This window comes from Neoarius graeffei, chromosome 15, assembly GCF_027579695.1.
Source record: "Neoarius graeffei isolate fNeoGra1 chromosome 15, fNeoGra1.pri, whole genome shotgun sequence".
Classification (NCBI taxonomy): Eukaryota; Metazoa; Chordata; class Actinopteri; order Siluriformes; family Ariidae; genus Neoarius; species Neoarius graeffei.
In genome coordinates this window covers 33090372-33109433 of record NC_083583.1, presented here as the reverse complement: position 1 = coordinate 33109433, position 19062 = coordinate 33090372, and the positions used below count along the sequence as shown (strand labels likewise).

Genomic DNA, 19062 nt, shown 5'->3' with positions numbered 1-19062 from the left:
AAAGGGTAGTTGTGAACATCCCCGTGCACACACAACACCTTCACCAATTGTTCTCTCCCCAATGCCTCGTCTTGCACCAGGCTTTGGTGGATTGAGGTCTGATTACAGCCAGAGTCCACCAACGCCTGATATGCATCCCCTTGGACACTCACCGGTATGTGATACACTCCGGCCCGATTGAGGGCGGCTCCTGGCGCGTCGGGGATCCAAACCACCGCGCCCACCTCCATTGCCGAGCACTGCTGCTGGAGGTGGCCCGTCTCCCCGCAGCGCCAGCAAACCGGCCTGGGCTTTCTCTCTGCACCGGTGCTCTGGGGCTCACTCACCTGAGGGGGGCAAGAGACAGACACAGAAGTGGGAAATGGGAGGGCACCGCGGGTGCAGCGGGCTGGCTGGGGTGGAGCCGGCCCCCGCCTCCACGGTGGGGGAACGGGGCGAGATCGAGACACAGAAGGGGAAGGGGAGAGAGAGAGAGAGGAGAGGGGAGAAGAGGAGATCTGCTGTCCTGCCGTTGGAACAGCCGCCAAATGGTCCTCCGCCAGCTCGATTGCCTGATCCAGCGACGCCGGGCGATGGCACTGGACCCACTCCGTGGTCCCTTCGGGTAGTCAGGTGACCTGATCGATGATTCCCTCGGCGTCGCGGTTGTCAGCCCTCAGCCACCGCCAGCAGGCGTCCCGGAGTCGCTGGCCAAACGCGAACGGCCGGCCGACTTCCTCCGGGCGCAAAGCACGGAAACGCTGTCGGTGTTGTTCGGGGGTGCACCCCACACGCTGGAGGACGGCCCGGCAGAGGTCTGCGTAGACCAGCCAGCTGTTGGTGGGGAGCTGTAGCGCGGCCAGTTGCGCCTCGCCTGTTAGCAGGGGGAGGAGGCGCGCCGCGCGCTGTTCCACCGGCCAGCCCGAGGCCTCTGCTGCCTGCTCAAAGAGCGTGAGGAAGGCATCGGGGTCGTCATGCGGGCCCATCTTCGTTAGGGTGAGGTGGGAAGGGCCTGCGGCAGTGGAGGTGGTGGACCCCGCCGACATGAGGAGGTGCCGGAACGCCTGTCAATCTTCCTGCTGCGCCAGCACCAGGGCCTCGAACCTTTGCTCCTGCTCCTTCCGGAGGGTGACTAGCACCTGGTGCTGGCTCTGCTGGGCCGTGGCAAGGGCGTGGACCAGGTCCGCGAAGGGGGAGGACTCCATGGAGCTGTTCTTCTCTGTGCTCCTTCCCGGGTTTCGGCACCACTGTAGCACTTCGTAGGGGTGGGTGGAGCACAGAAGGACGGCAGGCCAGAACTGAGTTCTCAAAACTTTTATTTTTGCTTTTCAGCTTTGCAACCACACTCTCCCAATCACCCACACACACACACAAGTCGTCTGGTTGGGGAGAGATCTCTTTTCCTCTACTCTCTCTCTCCTTATGTAGGGCGCGGTCACTGGGGAAGACACACAAACACACGTTAATAGACATCAGGTGCAGTGATTCTGCCACTTACCTTCCCTGACTCCGCTCTCCGGTCACAGACCGATGCTTGACCACGCCCCCGCTGCCACAGTACCTTTAACTTTTCCAGCCTCTTATTGCCCCTGTCCCAACTTTTTTGAGATGTGTTGCTTTCATGAAATTTCAAATGAGCCAATATTTGGCATGAAATTTCAAAATGTCTCACTTTGGACATTTGATATGTTGTCTATGTTCTATTGTGAATACAATATCAGTTTTTGAGATTTGTAAATTATTGCATTCCGTTTTTATTTACAATTTGTACTTTGTCGGAATCAGGGTTGTATACTTTAATTAAAAAAAAAAAAGTTAGGCTATGATGCATGGCTGAATGTAACATGAGAAGAGAAAATGGAGAATGGATTGCGTCATTCTTAGTGCATTCCCACTCCTTTCTGTACTTTTTTTTTGTATTTTGCCCACTTTGGCATCTTGACTAGCCGTCGTTCAGTAACTGCACTCTGTGTCGTTTGATGCCCACGATCTCTGATTGGGTCACAGAAGTGTTTAATATGGATTGGATTGGATGTAGACTAGTGGACGTAGATAGTACATAGAATGTGCTGCATCAAAGTCCTTCTAAGGCTATATAAGTGTCTCTGGCTGCATTCTCACACAGAATGTTGGTGCGAAATATTTATAAGCCTCTGATAAAAACCCGCCGAACTAACGTCAAACCTGCCCAATTTTTGTCAACCAGCCCAAGCCATTTTTTACCCGCAAAGTAGAATTCAAAACTGCCCAATTGGGCGGGAAACTGCCCAATCTGGCAACACTGTAGACATCCCAACCTGCAGGAACTCATTTCAGGGAGGTGTCGTGACGCATGACTTTTTTCCCATCGGGGGGGGGGTTGTCACGACACCTCCCTGAAATGAGTTTGGATGTCTGTAAACCAATCAGGATGCTCTTTGTCTAGCATGCACTACATGAACAGGCACACACGCAGTCTCTCTTGCTCTCCCTCGCGCACTCCATCATATGCGCGATGCAAACATTAATGTTTCGCGTGCACGCTCTTGCTCGCTTGCTCTCGATTCCGGGAGATATTATCCAATTTGCGGGCATCAGGGAGCCACTATCAATATGCGGGAGATTCCCGGAACTTCCGGGAGACTTGGGATGTCTGTCTACATAAACGCTGTCTAGTGTGTATACTCCATTATTCACAGACTCGTGTTTCTGCCTCCGTTTAACATGTCGCAATGCGCTGATAGAGCACAAACATGTCATAATGAACACACAACTAGAAGATGGCCACGCTGTCCGTTAATGTAAATATGATGGCTAAACGTGCTGCTAACGTTAGAGTAGCCAGGTGTGCTGCTACTCATTTAGACATATTAAGGCACAGCAACAGGTCTGAAAAGCTACATTTCCCCCCCATATGTTTCACAGTAACTCAAATATGGGTTAATATATGACACAGCATTCAGTTGCTGTCCCACCAATAGTCCCTGCAGGACAAGTTTTACTCATGACATGTTAATTGAATTTAAGTTAGCTTAACCAAGCCAACTTTAGCATGAAGCTAGCGATCCCATTCATTTTCGCCAGGTCACTGTGTTTTGGAAAACTTCATAGGAAATTCATCACAGACCGACTGTTGAGTGACATTAACCAAAGCCAGCAAACGTATACATGATCTGTTAAGGACTTCTTGTAACGTTATCTTACCATCGCAGAAATAGCAGCATGGTGAGCCTTTAGATGCCTCTTGAGGTTGGTCGTATTCTTGCCACATAGTTTATACCCACAGCGTGTACCTCTGTCTCCCACTACAAGGCATTCCATTTTATTTTCTGCTGGATTAATGTGTAAAGCATGTCCATAAATCATCACGTCTTTTCCGCCCACCAAGCCCTTGTGCTGGCGTTGCTGCCACCATGGTCCATGAACTGTACCCGGACATGCCTGGTGGTGGGCGGGACCAAACAAGGACAGGATGCAGGTACATTGCTGATATTTTCAGCATTTGGCAGACAGGTTGCACGCACCGTTGGAGGAAACGCCATGCATTTTGATAGTCCTATAGCCAACCCACTAACATTTTCGTCTCGTCTCGTCAAAGAAAACAACAGATACATCTCGTCATATTTTCGTGATCAAAGAGTTATGTTTAGCTCGTCACTGTCTCGTTTTAGTCATGAAAAAAAGGTGCATTAACGAAATCATTTTGTCATCGTTAACGAAAACAACACTGTTTTCAATAAATAGTGCGCTTTTAATTTTGATTTTAAATACAATATTTTGAGACAACGAAATCAAAAAGACAAAAAGAACACAGGAAAGAAACAGAACCTGCATGTCATTCTAGGTCTAAAGAGTATTAAGAGAGTATAATCCCTTTACTTTAAAATTAAATTCAACATCTATGATATATATATATATATATATATATATATATAAAAATAAAGGTGTATATATATGAGTGATTCCACGCTTATGGGTACTGAAATGGGGACATGAACTTATTTTTAAAAATTCACCTAAAACCATTTCTTTTTTTACCATCAGGTCACAAAACATGTAATCTTTAATGAATGATATGTTAAAAGATAACTTTAATTTTCTGAGATGTAATAAAAACATATTTATATGCCAAAGTCAAGCCTATGAGTTCCAAAATGATGTCTGTTACATTACTTCTGTTACGATTGTCCATCTCGCGTCTGTTACAAATTAATTACAATCTAGCTATATACCATGTTAATCTTATTGAAAGAATGTGTATGTTTATTCTACTACACGTTTATTAATTATATTTGCTAAAACATCACCTTCCTATGTTTCAAAAAGTAATTCTACATTGTTAAAATTGAGAATATATATGTCCACAACACTTCTGTTACGTTCTGACTTTGGCATATAAATATCTTTTTATTACATCTCAGAAAATTAAAGTTATCTTTTAACATATCATTCATTAAAGATTACATGTTTTGTGACCTGATGGTAAAAAAAGAAATGGTTTTAGGTGAATTTTTAAAAATAAGTTCATGTCCCCATTTCAGTACCCATAAGCGTGGAATCACTCATATATATATATATATATATATATATATATATATATATATATATATATATATATATATATATATAAAAATAAAGGTGTATATATATGAAAAAGGTGTATATATATGAGTGATTCCACGCTTATGGGTACTGAAATGGGGACATGAACTTATTTTTAAAAATTCACCTAAAACCATTTCTTTTTTTACCATCAGGTCACAAAACATGTAATCTTTAATGAATGATATGTTAAAAGATAACTTTAATTTTCTGAGATGTAATAAAAACATATTTATATGCCAAAGTCAAGCCTATGAGTTCCAAAATGATGTCTGTTACATTACTTCTGTTACGATTGTCCATCTCGCGTCTGTTACAAATTAATTACAATCTAGCTATATACCATGTTAATCTTATTGAAAGAATGTGTATGTTTATTCTACTACACGTTTATTAATTATATTTGCTAAAACATCACCTTCCTATGTTTCAAAAAGTAATTCTACATTGTTAAAATTGAGAATATATATGTCCACAACACTTCTGTTACGTTCTGACTTTGGCATATAAATATCTTTTTATTACATCTCAGAAAATTAAAGTTATCTTTTAACATATCATTCATTAAAGATTACATGTTTTGTGACCTGATGGTAAAAAAAGAAATGGTTTAGGTGAATTTTTAAAAATAAGTTCATGTCCCCATTTCAGTACCCATAAGCGTGGAATCACTCATATATATATATATATATATATATATATATATATATATATATATATATACACACACACATACACACACACATATACACTCACACACATACACACAGCACCCTCCACGCGCACACATACACACAGCGCCCTCCACAATTATTGGCACCCCTTGTTAAGATATGTTCTTAGGCTTCTAATGAATTTATTTTTTAAAAATAATATAGGACAACAATGCAAAAAAAAAAAAGAGAAAACTCCAACCTTTAATTCAAGTGCATTTATTCAGTGAGAAAAAAAAAATTCTCACATTAAGAAATAATTATTTTACATGAAATCATGTCTGCCACAATTATTGGCACCCCCTGATGTTAATACTTTGTACAATCCCCTTTCGCCAACAAAACAGCACTTAATCTTCTCCTATACATTTCACAAGAAGGGACAATACAGAGAGAGGGATCTTCAACCATTCCTCTTTGCACAATTTCTCTAAATCGTCCAGAGTCCTGGGTTCTCTCCTATGCATTCTCCTCTTCAGCTCACCCCACAGGTTTTCAATTGGGTTGAGGTCTGGGGACTGAGATGGCCATGGGAGGAGCTTGATTTTGTGTCTGGTGAACCACTTTTGTGTAGATTTAGCCACATGTTTAGGGTCATTATCTTGCTGAAAAACCCAGTGATGACCCATCTTCAGCTTTCGGGCAGAGGCCACCAGATTTTGATTTAAAATGTCCTAGTATTTCGAAGAGTTCATGATGCCATGCACCCTAACAAGGTTCCCGGGGCCTTTGGAAGAGAAACAGGCCCACAGCATCATCGATCCTCCCCCCATACTTCACAGTGGGCATTAGGTGCTTTTCCGCATACTCATCTTTTGTGTTACGCCAGACCCACTTAAAGTGTTTGTTGCCAAAAAGCTATATCTTGGTCTCATCTGACCAAAGCACACGGCTCCAGTTGAAGTCCCAGTACCGCTTAGTGAACTCCAGACGTTTACGTTTATGCTTGTAAGTGAGAAAAGGCTTTTTCCGTGCGTGCCTCCCAAACAGCTTGTTGGCATGTAGATAGCGCCTGATGGTTGTTATGGAGACTTTGTGACCCCACGATGCTACTCTTTGATGCAATTCTCTAACAGTGAGCTTTGGAGAACTTTTTACTTCTCTTACCATCCTCCTCACTGTGCGTGGTGGCAAGATAAACTTGCATCCTCGTCCAGGCTTGTTTGCCACTGTTCCAGTTGTTTTAAACTTCTTGATGATTCCTCTGACTGTAGATATGGGCAGGTGTAGGCGAGTGGCTATTTTCTTGTAGCCATTGCCTGACTTATGAAGGTCGACACACATCTGCCTTACTTGAATGGTGCGTTCTCTTGTCTTTCCCATGTTGAAGAGTGGATAAGAGAAATAGGCCTCTGTGTCACATCATATTTATACCCCAGGGAAACAGGATGTGATGAATTACTAATTACAGGTTCCTAGATACTCTGATCAACTTTATAAACTACAGTAGAAATGACAGAAATGCTTCAATTACATTTATTTTCTAGGAATTGTTATGGGTGCCAATAATTGTGGAACAGGTGATTTTCATCTCATCTCATCTCATTATCTCTAGCCGCTTTATCCTTCTACAGGGTCGCAGGCAAGCTGGAGCCTATCCCAGCTGACTACGGGCGAAAGGCGGGGTACACCCTGGACAAGTCGCCAGGTCATCACAGGGCTGACACATAGACACAGACAACCATTCACACTCACATTCACACCTACGGTCAATTTAGAGTCACCAGTTAACCTAACCTGCATGTCTTTGGACTGTGGGGGAAACCGGAGCACCCGGAGGAAACCCACGCGGACATGGGGAGAACATGCAAACTCCACACAGAAAGGCCCTCGCCGGCCCCGGGGCTCGAACCCAGGACCTTCTTGCTGTGAGGCGACAGCGCTAACCACTACACCACCGTGCCGCCGGAACAGGTGATTTTATGAAAAATAATTATTTCTTAGTCAGGGATTTTTTTTTTATTCACTTGAGTTAAAGGTTATATTTTTCTACAATTTTCAGTGTGAGATTATGCTTCTGCAGTAAAAATTGAATTTATTTTAAGGCTTTTAACACGTCTTAACCAGGGGTGCTAATAATTGTGGAGGGCGCTGTGTGTATATACACATACACACACCTCCTGGTAAGAATAGAAATTTTACCCTGAGAGTCTGAAAGTGACATTTTTATGAGTTTAGTTTTAATTTTAAAATATGACTGTTTGCAAAGCTTAGGTTTCATCTTCAGGCAAAGAATTGCAACCAAATTACTAAAAGTCATGTTCTTTGTACAAGACGCTAAATTTAAATACATGATACAGCATTAAGCTCCTGCTAAAGAAATGTCATGACCAAGGAACTTTAGTACAGGAGGACAGGATTGAGGAGGAGGTTTAGAACAAGTTAAATGGTCAATAATAAATGGTTATTTATTGTTGGGCTTCCACAGAACAAAGACAGGCATCCTTACAGTGAACACACACATTCATGTTAAAGGAACTGAAGGAAAGCCAGAGACATGCTAATGGAGAAGAGGATGAATGTAAAGGATCGCGAGCAGAGGGACAAGCATAAAGGACGAGGGAGAAAGGGCGGAGTAAAAAAAAAAGATATCAAGATACACCAGAAACTTACATATCCATCATCATAAGGAGTCATAGAGTAATATCCCTTCACACATAGACACACAGGAAGAAGTGTGTGAGGAAACACTCAGCAAAACAAACAGAATTTGGCTAGTGTCATTTAAATGATATACAATGGAGTAACTGTTTACTTTTCAATAATTATTAACGTTGCGCCCTCTTTTCAAATATTTAATGTTCCTGGATCTACACCCTTTAACCACTGAACAGCAGAGAGTTCAAAAGACCCACACAATCATCAGTCGTGTCACATTTCCTTGTCCTGGTGTATTATGGAGTGAGAACTCAGAGCGGCGTGCTACCATGTTAAAATACAAAGCTCCGACTCAAAATGTGGAAAGGTTGGACATTTTAATTAACATGTAACTTAAATTTTGCCTTTAATTAAATTAACTAAAATTATTTAAAAAACTAATTTAATTAACTAAAATTGTGACAATTTGATACATATAGAACTCATATCCAGCTTTAGAAATCAAACAAGCAGCAAACTATAATCTCATCTCATTATCTCTAGCCGCTTTATCCTGTTCTACAGGGTCGCAGGCAAGCTGGAGCCTATCCCAGCTGACTACGGGTGAAAGGCGGGGTACACCCTGGACAAGTCGCCAGGTCATCACAGGGCTGACACATAGACACAGACAACCATTCACACTCACATTCACACCTACGCTCAATTTAGAGTCACCAGTTAACCTAACCTGCATGTCTTTGGACTGTGGGGGAAACCGGAGCACCCGGAGGAAACCCACGCGGACACGGGGAGAACATACAAACTCCGCATAGAAAGGCCCTCACCGGCCACGGGGCTCGAACCCGGACCTTCTTGCTGTAAGACGACAGCGCTAACCACTACACCACCGTGCCGCCCAAACTGTAATCTAAATGTTAAATATTAATGTGATAAATTGTGATAAATGAAGCGAATATTTTAGTAAACGGGACATTAACTCAAAAAAAGTCTAGAAGTCATGGAGTTAAAGACTGTAATTTCCATTTAAAATTTTGATTTGTGTGTGTGTGTGTGTGTGTGTGTGTGTGTGTGTGTGTGTGTGTGTGTGTGAGAGAGAGAGAGAGAGAGAGAGAGACTCACTGTTCCAGGCCGCGTAAAATCGATGCTATGAGCAGCACTCTGGCTCATGTGTCCACTGAGGAGGCGCATACATATACTCTGCAGATACTCAGGGGAAAACTATTAAAAACAAACAAACAAATAAAAAAACACAAGGCTGTGAATATGTGTGCGTGTGTGTGAGAGAGAGAGATGAAAATAATAACACTTCCTAAACTTTTACTTTACCAGTAAATTTATTAATTAACAACAAAACTTTAACTGGGTTGAATAATTTGTGAGTGAGTGTTGCTGTATCATTACATGCTTAATATGCAAATACAAGATTATACAACCCCGAGTCCAAAAAAGTTGGAACAAAGTACAACTTGTAAATAAAAACGGAATGCAATGATGTGGAAGTTTCAAAATTCCATATTTTATTCAGAATAGAACATAGATGACATATCAAATGTTTAAACTGAGAAAATGTATCATTTAAAGAGAAATATTAGGTGATTTTAAATTTCATGACAACAACACATCTCAAAAAAGTTGGGACAAGGCCATGTTTACCACTGTGAGACATCCCCTTTTCTCTTTACAACAGTCTGTAAACGTCTGGGGACTGAGGAGACAAGTTGCTCAAGTTTAGGGATAGGAATGTTAACCCATTCTTGTCTAATGTAGGATTCTAGTTGCTCAACTGTCTTAGGTCTTTTTTGTCGTATCTTCCGTTTTATGATGCGCCAAATGTTTTCTATGGGTGAAAGATCTGGACTGCAGGCTGGCCAGTTCAGTACCCGGACCCTTCTTCTACGCAGCCATGATGCTGTAATTGATGCAGTATGTGGTTTGGCATTGTCATGTTGGAAAATGCAAGGTCTTCCCTGAAAGAGATGTCGTCTGGATGGGAGCATATGTTGCTCTAGAACCTGGATATACCTTTCAGCATTGATGGTGTCTTTCCAGATGTGTAAGCTGCCCATGCCACACGCACTAATGCAACCCCATACCATCAGAGATGCAGGCTTCTGAACTGAGCACTGATAACAACTCGGGTCGTCCTTCTCCTCTTTAGTCCGAATGACATGGCGTCCCTGATTTCCATAAAGAACTTCAAATTTTGATTCGTCTGACCACAGAACAGTTTTCCACTTTGCCACAGTCCATTTTAAATGAGCCTTGGCCCAGAGAAGACGTCTGCGCTTCTGGATCATGTTTAGATACGGCTTCTTCTTTGAACTATAGAGTTTTAGCTGGCAACGGCAGATGGCACGGTGAATTGTTTTCACAGATAATGTTCTCTGGAAATATTCCTGAGCCCATTTTGTGATTTCCAATACAGAAGCATGCCTGTATGTGATGCAGTGCCGTCTAAGGGCCCGAAGATCACGGGCACCCAGTATGGTTTTCCGGCCTTGACCCTTACGCACAGAGATTCTTCCAGATTCTCTGAATCTTTTGATGATATTATGCACTGTAGATGATATGTTCAAACTCTTTGCAATTTTACATTGTCGAACTCCTTTCTGATATTGCTCCACTATTTGTCAGCGCAGAATTAGGGGGATTGGTGATCCTCTTCCCATCTTTACTTCTGAGAGCCGCTGCCACTCCAAGATGCTCTTTTTATACCCAGTCATGTTAATGACCTATTGCCAATTGACCTAATGAGTTGCAATTTGGTCCTCCAGCTGTTCCTTTTTTGTACCTTTAACTTTTCCAGCCTCTTATTGCCCCGTCCCAACTTTTTTGAGATGTGTTGCTGTCATGAAATTTCAAATGAGCCAATATTTGGCATGAAATTTCAAAATGTCTCACTTTCGACATTGGATATGTTATCTATGTTCTATTGTGAATACAATATCAGTTTTTGAGATTTGTAAATTATTGCATTCCATTTTTATTTACAATTTGTACTTTGTCCCAACTTTTTTGGAATCGGGGTTGTAAAAATATGCAGTATGCAAATACAGGAAATGTGTCGTCAGTTTTCCCGGCACAGATGGTGGGTGTACAGTGTTGAGGTTGTTTGCATATTGAGTGGGACTGAAAACTTTTGTGTGACTTGAATGAAACTAAATGTGCATCATTCCCTTGCAGAGAGACGGCCAGATAAAACCTCATCTTTATCTTCATTATTTCAATAAAAAAAAAGATGTTAGGATATTATGGGATGTCTGCATTTACCAGGATTGTTGTACGTTGCATCTGCTAAATGCCATTAATGAAATTAATTCATTTCAGGTTCATTAATAAACAACTAACTGTTGCTCAAGCAGGGATACTAGCTTGTGTATTTGTTAGTAAATAACCTGTGTAGAAACAAAAGCTAAATGTAAGGAAATGAAAATAAAACATATTTCTTGCCATTTTCCCAGTGACAGTAGCCTCAAGTGAGTCCACCAGTTCAGCAGTCAGGCTGATGAGGTTGTGATAATCAGCCTGGATCTTACTGAACTTCTTCATGTACGCAGAAACCTGCTTCTCTGCTTCAGCTAGCTGCTTCTTATGCTCTGCGCACACACACACACACACACACACAGAGCTTCTTTACACTCAGTAATACAGAGCAGAATATGGACTTACTCAAATCTGATATACAAAATAAATAAATTTAAAAAAAAAAACAATGCAGGAGTAAATTTTACTTTGTGTTATAAAATTATAATGCATGACAGTGTTGGAGCTGTACACTGAGGCCACTTAGTGGCCTGTATCAGTACTGCAGCAGAATGTTCAATGTAAAATAAAATCACTATAAAAGATATTAGCATCAACTAAATACATTTTTAAAAATGAAGCTAAACATTTGGGAATGTTTTAATACAAACAGTAAATAAATAATTACCTCTGTTGCTGTTTGTGCTCTCTCTCTGTAGTGATAAAGCTAAGAAAACACTGATATTGTACAAGATTTTATAAAAACTACTAATTCTCCCGAATGTAGGTCAATACTATTTAATATATGTAATGTGTATAAATAGTATTTCTGCTGATTCTGAAAACTAAATACATCCGATACGCTGATCAACTCATTAATAAACTGGAAACTCATTTTGTTGAGTGTATTGTCGATTGTTGAAGTGCAACGAAACAAATTATGACCAATGCTGTTGTGTCAATAAAAGGATCCAAATTTAATTAAATAATTAATTGTTTTTCCAGCAAAAATAAAATGCTCTGGTTTCACTCCCCAACATAATAAAACACTATTATCTCGGTATACTGTGTAAACAGATCCTCCTATCACGCCTGCTGTCTGTGTATTATGGCCGTCATCAAGTGATGTCTGAAGACCGAGCTCTTCCTGAAGTACTTAAATTAGCACTTTCATTAAAAAAAAGTATTGTCTGTATTCTCTTCTTGCTTATATTCCCTCCCCAACAGAGTTTTTGGACTGATGTATTCTTAGTCCGTGACCTAGTATCAGGATGTATTTACTGATCGAGACCTCATAGCATTTGTGCATGTCTCTCTGGATAAGGGCGCCTGCCAAATGCCATGAATGTCTCTCTGGGAAAAGGACACATGAGCAGTATAAACCTGTGCCAGTACACACCAGTACACTTGACTTTACTCAAGATGAGTGATTAGTGTACTCTACAGTCTTCAGTGTAATCAGTGGAGACCGTTTCATAAAACTGACAAACCATGTAACATGAACGTAACCTAAAGAAATAACAGCACAACTCTCAACCTACAAATTACCACACTGATATTATTTTTGCCTAGAACTGCACATCCCTAAATGTTTTAATCCACAGCAATTTACCAATGATTATGGCACACTTTTTACCAGCGAGTGGCCTAGTGGTTAGCGTGTCCACCTCTCGATCGGGAGATCGTGAGTTCTACTCACGGTCGGGTCATACCAAAGACCATCATAAAAATGGTACCGTCTGGCAAAGCACGCTGCAATACAGATGTGAGTGGGGAGTCAAACTCTCGTGGTTACCAGAGGACCAGCCCCCCACTGTAACCCTAGCTATGTAATAGGCGAGAGGCCGAGGGCTACGGAAACGGGGATCGGCGCCGCCCTATGCGCCACATGGTGTGGGAAGGACTTTGATGGCACATTTTTATCCATTTGTACTTACATGTAACGTTGTTTAAAATCTGTGAAACACATGAGTTCTTGTTCCCTTGTATGCTATAGCAGCTACAAATTGGTTGCTCCCTCACCAACCTTTCTTTTTTTTTTTCCCCTCTCTCAGTGTAATCAGCGGGCGGCACAGTGGTGTAGTGGTTAGCACTGTCGCCTCACTGCAAGAAGGTCCGGGTTCGAGCCCCGTGGCCGACGAGGGCCTTTCTGTGCGGAGTTTGCATGTTCTCCCCGTGTCTGCGTGGGTTTCCTCCGGGTGCTCCGGTTTCCCCCACAGTCCAAAGACATGCAGGTTAGGTTAACTGGTGACTCTAAATTGACCGTAGGTGTGAATGTGAGTGTGAATGGTTGTCTGTGTCTATGTGTCAGCCCTGTGATGACCTGGCGACTTGTCCAGGGTGTACCCCGCCTCTTGCCCGTAGTCAGCTGGGATAGGCTCCTGCTTGCCTGCGACCCTGTAGAACAGGATAAAGCAGCTAGAGATAATGAGATGAGATGAGTGTAATCAGTGTTTAATGGAAAGGATACGTATAATGTGAGCAGCCTCGGTGTACCCAATACTTTCAGGGCTGAGACCAAAACCTTTTCAAGCTTTTGTCTTAAATCTAGAGTCCAGGAGTCCTGAAATCAAAGGCAAACACACATAGCAAAAATGACACAACTTCTTAAAATTTCTATCAATTTATTATTAATGCTCATTTTGTATTTAAGTTATTCCACGAAATCAAGCCGTACATGAGCTGATAGCTGATGAGGTGTGTAGCACCGAGTTGGCTATAAGCCATGTATGACGAGATTGAGTCGAATAACTGTTTTATTATATCTACATTCACTGGATTTTGAGAAACAGAGCATTTTTATTTTTTGCAAATTCGATAAATAAAAACTTTATACAAAATGTCAGACGAAATCATTTCCGCTAAGAATGTAAACAAACTGGCGAAATGACAGTAGCAATCTGTGAAAAATGCTATAATAATAATTATTGAAAAAAATATGAAAAAAGATATGTCTTACCATCAAATACTTTTATTCCATATTTTGTTCCTTTTTTAAATTTTATTTCTTTTTTTTTTCCTTTTTTTGGGGGGGTCTTCTTCTTTAGGGTTTTTTGGCGGTTGGCAAACCAACTTAAAGGTGCATTACTGCCACCAACTGGGTTGGAGTGTGGAACAGGAGGGGTTTTTTTTGGGTTTGTTTGTTTGTTTTTTGGGGGGACAACACTATTCTTTTAGCTATTCCTGTTTCTTTTAAATACTTGATCATTTTTGGGGTTTTGTTTTCGAATAGAGTTTTTATTTCGTCCTTGGTTGGTTCAGGAACATGCTCTGACATTTTGTTTTTCTCTACTCACAGTATAGATGAGTTGCAACCATATGATCAAAATGTGCTACGTCATGAGCGTCCGCCATGATGGTGGATATACAAAGCAACGGGGATGGCAGCTGCTGAAAGCGTGTCTGTAAATAATGCTGAATTTTCTCAGTATTACCACGATTTGAATGATCGAGCGAAGATAGATGTGTGTGGTTTTGACCCATGTTATTTAAAAAAAGTCAGGCTTTTATGAAGATAAGACCATCGAGTACGAATACAAGTTATTTTGTCCCATGACCATTTCATCCTGAGCCTTTTTCATACACAATACAAGTTATTTTATATTTCAGGTATTTTTTTGTTCGAAAAAAGGAGGAAGTCAAAAATGGAATTTGACCGAAGCAGAACACATTTTTGCAAAGCAAATGAGTGCCATAGTATGGATCATGTTAAAACTTTAGGCACCAAGCAGCGCTCTCGCGGAGGCTTCGTTCATGAATCCTGGGCCAAGGCGCAGTCCTACCAAACTGAGACCATGCTTTTGCCAAGGGGGGAGCTTAGAGGGAGGAACCTGTCAAATTTGGCTTCACTGCGAGCTCCGTTGGCAGAGTTATTAATTTTTAAAGCCGGCTGGATCATGTTAAATCTTTAGGCGCGGAGCAGCGCTCTTGCGGGGGCTTTGTTTGCGAACACAGAAATACCTGAAATATAAAATAATTGATAATGCATCTGAAAAAGGCTTTCGATGAAATGTCTTAACTATTGGATGAAATGGTCATTGGACGAAGTGTCCTGATCCCCTCGTCTCTGAGTTTCCTCTTTCTGAATCATGGACAGAATTCTAAAAAATCGGAACGTGCCACGGTCACGAGTACTGTTGTTACCACAACCATATACAGCACAAAGATATGGCAGAGCTAAAAGAACGCTTAAAGCAGTGGAAAAACAAAGAGTTGCGCACGCGTGACTATTATTTGTTTGGCATGTCGCTTGACCCCGCATTTGTATCTCCACCAACATGGCCGACATCCGGGTTTCTATTTTGCTTTGACGTCATTTGCAAATCAAGGATATGAGCTGATATCCTAGTAGTAAAGTAGCCAATCAGAGCACACGATTGCTCATATCTAGTGAATGTGGACAGAATAAAATACTGTTATACTTTGCACATCTGATAGTTCACACTTTACCATCAGCTATACCTTTAACAAAATTGGCTTAAACCCAAACTGGCTCCTTACCGAATACATAGTGCACTACATATAATAGTGTAAGGTATTATTTAAAACCCTAAATAGTACGCCTACAGTGGGGAAAACAAGTATTTGATCCCTTGCTGATTTTGTTGGTTTACCCACTAAGAAAGACTTGATCAGTCTGTAATTTTAATGGTAGGTGTATTCTAACATGTGGAGACAGAATATCAAAAAGAAAATCCAGAAAATAACTTTTAAATATCTATATTAATTTATTTGTATTTTATTGAGAAAAAGAAGTATTTGATCCCCTAGTAACCATCAAGAGTTCTTGTTAATACAGACAAGTTAGACTCTCCAAATTACCTTATCACCTAAATTGAAGACACCTGATATCACTAATGACTTGTATAAAAGCCACCTGGCCACAGAATCAATCAGTTTGTCAGACTCCAAACTCTCCAACATGGGAAAGATTAAAGAGCTTTCTGTGGATTTAAGGGAGAAGATTGTAGACCTGCACAAGACTGGTATGGGCTACAAAACCATTAGCAAGAAGCTGGGCGTTAAGGTGACAACTGTTGGTGCAATTGTGCGCAAGTACAAGACTCACAACATGATCATCAATCGATCTAGGTCTGGGGCTCCAAACAAGATCTCACCTCGTGGGGTTTCCAGGATCATGAGAACGGTGAGAAATAGACCTAATACAACACGGGCAGAGTTAGTGGATGATCTTAAAGCAGCTGGGATCACAGTCACCAAGCAAACAGTTGGTAACACTTTACACCGCAATGGTCTAACATCTTGCAGTGCTCGCAAAGTACCCCTGCTTAAGAAAGCACATGTGCAGGCCCGCCTGAACTTTGCCAGTGAACATCTGAATGACTTGGAGAGTGACTGGGAGAAGGTGTTATGGTCAGATGAGACCAAAATTGAGCTCTTTGGCATCAATTCAACCCGTCGTGTCTGGAGGGAGAGACATGCTGCTTATGACCCCAAGAACACCATCCCCACTGTCAAGTATGGAGGTGGTAACATTATGCTTTGGGGGTGTTTTTCTGCACAGGGCACAGGGCTACTTCACCGTATCAATGGGAGGATGGACGGAGCCATGTACCGTAAAATCCTAAGTGAAAACCTCCTTCCCTCTGCCAGGAAGCTTAAAATGGGTCGTGGATGGGTCTTCCAGCAGGATAATGACCCAAAGCATACAGCCAAGGCAACCAAGGAATGGCTGAAGAAGAAACATATCAAGGTCATGGAAGTGGCCCAGACAGTCTCCAGACCTGAATCCTATAGAAAATCTATGGAGAGAGCTGAAACTCAGAGTTGCCAAGCGACAGCCACGGAATCTTGATGATTTAGAGGTCATTTGCAAAGAAGACTGGACCAAAATTCCTCCTAATATGTGCAGAAACCTGGTCATCAACTACAAAAAACGTCTGACCTCTGTGCTTGCTAATAAGGGGTTTGCCACAAAGTACTAAGTCCTTTTGGCAAGAGAGTTCAAATACTTATTTTCCTCAATAAAATGCAAATAAATTAATACAAATTCTTTAAAGTCGATTTCTTGATTTTCTTTGTGATATTCTGTCTCAGCATGTTAGACTACACCTACCATTAATATTACAGACTGATCGAGTCTTTATTAGTGGCCAAACCAACAAAATCAGCAAGGGATCAAATACTTGTTTTCCCCACTGTAAATAAAGTGTAATGTAGATGATTAAAAAAAAAAGAGCACAGCATAGAAACTGAAATAAAAGCTTCTTCATCTTACAAAGTGCACTAGATATCCAGCAGAGAAAACTGCACCCTACTCCCTACATCAGTAGAAAGTCATTTGAGATGGGACCAAACAAGCTTGTAAAGTCTGGCTCACTGTGTTTTGAGACGGATATGAATAAAACCTGAGCTTTGACGTAAAAAACAAGAGTGTTTTAAAGATATACAGTAAGTGAACATAATGTATAAAGTGTGCTGTTTGAGGTGGAAGAGAGGACGAGCAGCAGTGGAGATGATAGTCACCTGGAAGAGCTCCTTGAAGGATGGATGTGCTGCAGGATTGGGAACAAAAGGCAGAGCGTAAAACGGCAGGAACTCCGTGGTTTGGCTCAGCACGGCTCCTCTAGTCTCCAAGAAGTTTTTAAAATGACTGATTCGCTCATCAAACTCCGCCTGATCCTCCAGAGAAAAATTAAAATGTCAAGATTACACATAGCCAAATTAACATGTCATGTGATCATTAATGTATTGTTAAACAATGAGCTAAGATACAGTGCCTTGCAAAAGTATTCATACCCCTTGAACTTTTTCACGTTTTTCCACCTTACAACCACGAACTTAAAAGTTTTTTATTGAGATTTTACGTGATAGACCAACACAGAGTAGCACATAATTGTGAAGTGAAACGAAAATGATAAATGGTCTTCAAAATTTTAAACAAATAAAAATCTGAAAAATGTGGTGTGCATTAGTATTCAGCCCCCTGTACTCTGATACCTCTAAATACAATCCAGTGCAATCAATTGCCTTCAGAAGTCATCTAATTAGTTAATAGAGTCCTACTGTGTGTAATTTACTCTCAGCATAAATACACTTGTTCTGTGAAGGCCTCAGTGGTTTGTTAGAGAACACTGAAGAACAAACAGCATCATGAAGACCAAAGAACTCACCAGACAGGTCAGGGATAAAGTTCTGGAGAAGTTTAAAGCAGGGTTAGGTTATAAAAAAATATCCCAAGCTCTGAACATCTCAAGAAGCACTGTTCAAGCCATCATTCAAAAATGGAAAAAAGTATGGCACAACCGCAAACCTACCAAGACATGGCCGTCCACCTAAACTGACAGAGCGAGCAAGGAGAGCACTGGTCAGAGAAGCAGCCAAGAGGCCCATGATCACTCTGGAGGAGCTGCAGAAATCCACAGCTCAGGTGGGAGAATCTGTGCACAGGACAACTATAAGTCGTACACGCCACAAATCTGGCCTTTTTTTAAGAGTGGCAAGAAGAAAGCCATTGTTGAAAGACAGGCATAAGAAGCCATGTAGGGGACACAGCAAACATGTGGAAGAAGGTGCTTTGGTCAGATGAGACCAAAGTTGAACTTTTTGGCCTAAATGCAAAGCGCTATGTGTGGCGGAAAACTAACACTGCTCATCACCCTGCACACACCATCCCCACTGTGAAACATGGTGCTGGCATCATGCCATGGGGATGCTTTTCTTCAGCAGGGACAGGGAAGCTGGTCAGAGTTGATGGGAAGATGGATGGAGCTAAATACAGGGCAATCCTGGAAGAAAACCTGTTAGAGGCTGCAAAAGACTTGAGACTGGGAAGGAGATTCACCTTCCAGCAAGACAATGACCCTAAACATACAGCCGGAGCTACAATGGAATGGTTTAGATCAAAGAATATTCATGTGTTAGAATGGCCCAGTCAAAGTCCAGACCTAAATCCCATTGAGCATCTGTGGCAAGACTTGAAAATTGC

At 41.5% G+C, this 19062-nt stretch overlaps 1 protein-coding gene across 8 annotated transcripts in view; it reads right to left on the bottom strand.

The window, feature by feature from the left end:
• Positions 1–19062, bottom strand: part of LOC132899354 (lisH domain-containing protein ARMC9) — a 122400-nt gene that overhangs the window by 82780 nt on the left and 20558 nt on the right. For 6 of the 8 annotated variants that reach the window (XM_060941151.1, XM_060941149.1, XM_060941150.1 and 3 more), the window contains 6 exons: positions 17601–17756; positions 13585–13677; positions 11803–11827; positions 11322–11467; positions 8991–9089; positions 7887–7922 (listed from right to left, as the gene is read on the bottom strand). In XM_060941151.1, coding sequence (XP_060797134.1) covers positions 7887–7922; positions 8991–9089; positions 11322–11467; positions 11803–11827; positions 13585–13677; positions 17601–17756 — 555 coding nt within the window. The remainder of the gene's footprint in view (positions 1–7886; positions 7923–8990; positions 9090–11321; positions 11468–11802; positions 11828–13584; positions 13678–17600; positions 17757–19062) is intronic. The other 2 variants (XM_060941147.1, XM_060941148.1) reach the window with 2 other exon arrangements.